Source organism: Phalaenopsis equestris, unplaced genomic scaffold (genome assembly GCF_001263595.1).
Source record: "Phalaenopsis equestris unplaced genomic scaffold, ASM126359v1 Scaffold195429, whole genome shotgun sequence".
NCBI lineage: Eukaryota > Viridiplantae > Streptophyta > Magnoliopsida > Asparagales > Orchidaceae > Phalaenopsis > Phalaenopsis equestris.
The window spans coordinates 1-1,293 of record NW_018215378.1 but is presented as its reverse complement, the minus strand read 5'-3'; the positions used below and the strand labels follow the sequence as shown (position 1 = coordinate 1,293).

Here is a 1,293-nt window from a genome sequence, read left to right as displayed (position 1 = left end):
AATTGAGAAATGCTTGGATTCACAAGTCAGAAAAAAGAAAACATATAGTAACATAAAGTGAAGCAAAACATAATGTAAGTCAGGCTTGATGCACAACAGCATAATTTACTACAGATTCCAGTCTATCCCAAGCGTTCATATAAGAGTAAGTAGATCTGGTATTACAAACACCGAGTAGCGAAAAATATACATAACAGGAAGTAAAGGTATAAAAACGAAATTAAAAAGGGATGGAGTTCAATCAAACTCGGAGTAAAGGACAGAACTTGCAATATCATATCTGCGTTGCTTTCTCTTCAACAACCAACCTCCACCTCTGGGCTAATAAATCCAGCTCTGCAAGCCGATGCGCTTGCCATCTTTTTGACATGCCCTTCATCTCCAACCCTTGTTCCGAAGTACCATTGGATGAAATAATCCCTTGGTTAGCAAGCGTAGAACGCACCTCATTTAACGCCACATCAAGCACATCCAATACTGACTTGATGGCTAGATGCTTAGCTCCCGACCTCTTAGGGTCCACAGAACTACTTATTGGGGGAGTAGGTAGCTTGTTCTTGGGGATTTCCTCTGGAGATGCAGCAAAATTAGCACCATCTATGGATCCATTGTGTCCAATAGAAGGAAGAGGATCCATGCATTCTTTTTTGTAGGCAACAGGAGAAGTAGAAGGAAGGGCTAGGGGAGGATTTGGAGGTGGCAAAAGAGCGCTTTCCAAAGCAACGATAACCTGATGAGGTGAAGATGAGGCTCGGGCCCTGCTAGTCGGGGCCCTAGGGTTAGGCCGGCGGCGCTTATTGCCAGCGCTTCCCGCTGCGACAGCATCGGGGGCGGAGAATGGGGACGTGGAAGCATTGGAAGGATCCCAAAGACGGGTAGAAAGATGTAATAGGTCTCGATCGTGCTGGGAGAGTCGGGACGGATCCTGCCCACGCGCGATACGCCCGGCCATAGTCCTGTACTTCTTCCTTAGCCGTCTCAGCTTCTCGGATAGCTGTGAGCGGGTGTAGGGCTGCGACATAGACTCCGAAAAACGATCGTAGAAGATGTTGAGATCCCGGGGGAAGACCAAGCCTTGAGACCAGCAGCCAAGAAGACCCTGCAAGAAGCGGATCTCGTCGGATTCTGGCCAGATCCGGTGAAACTTGAAAGGCGGCTGCTTTGAATCGCCGCCCTCGTCCTCAGCCTCCTCGTCCTCATACTCGGCGTCGGGATCATCATCGTCAAAGGTGTTTTGAGAGGAAGGGCCAGCAGGCGTATAAGAGGAGAGGGGGATGGGATTAGGGTTAGGGT

At 49.0% G+C, this 1,293-nt stretch overlaps 1 protein-coding gene across 1 annotated transcript; it reads right to left on the bottom strand.

The window, feature by feature from the left end:
• Nucleotides 1-24: 24 nt before the first annotated feature.
• Nucleotides 25-1,288, bottom strand: LOC110035023 (probable transcription factor At3g04930; the record flags this gene model as incomplete). Its single annotated transcript, XM_020739261.1, has 1 exon — nucleotides 25-1,288. A coding segment is annotated over one exon (1,014 nt), but the record flags the coding sequence as incomplete, so codon positions are not given.
• Nucleotides 1,289-1,293: the final 5 nt, after the last annotated feature.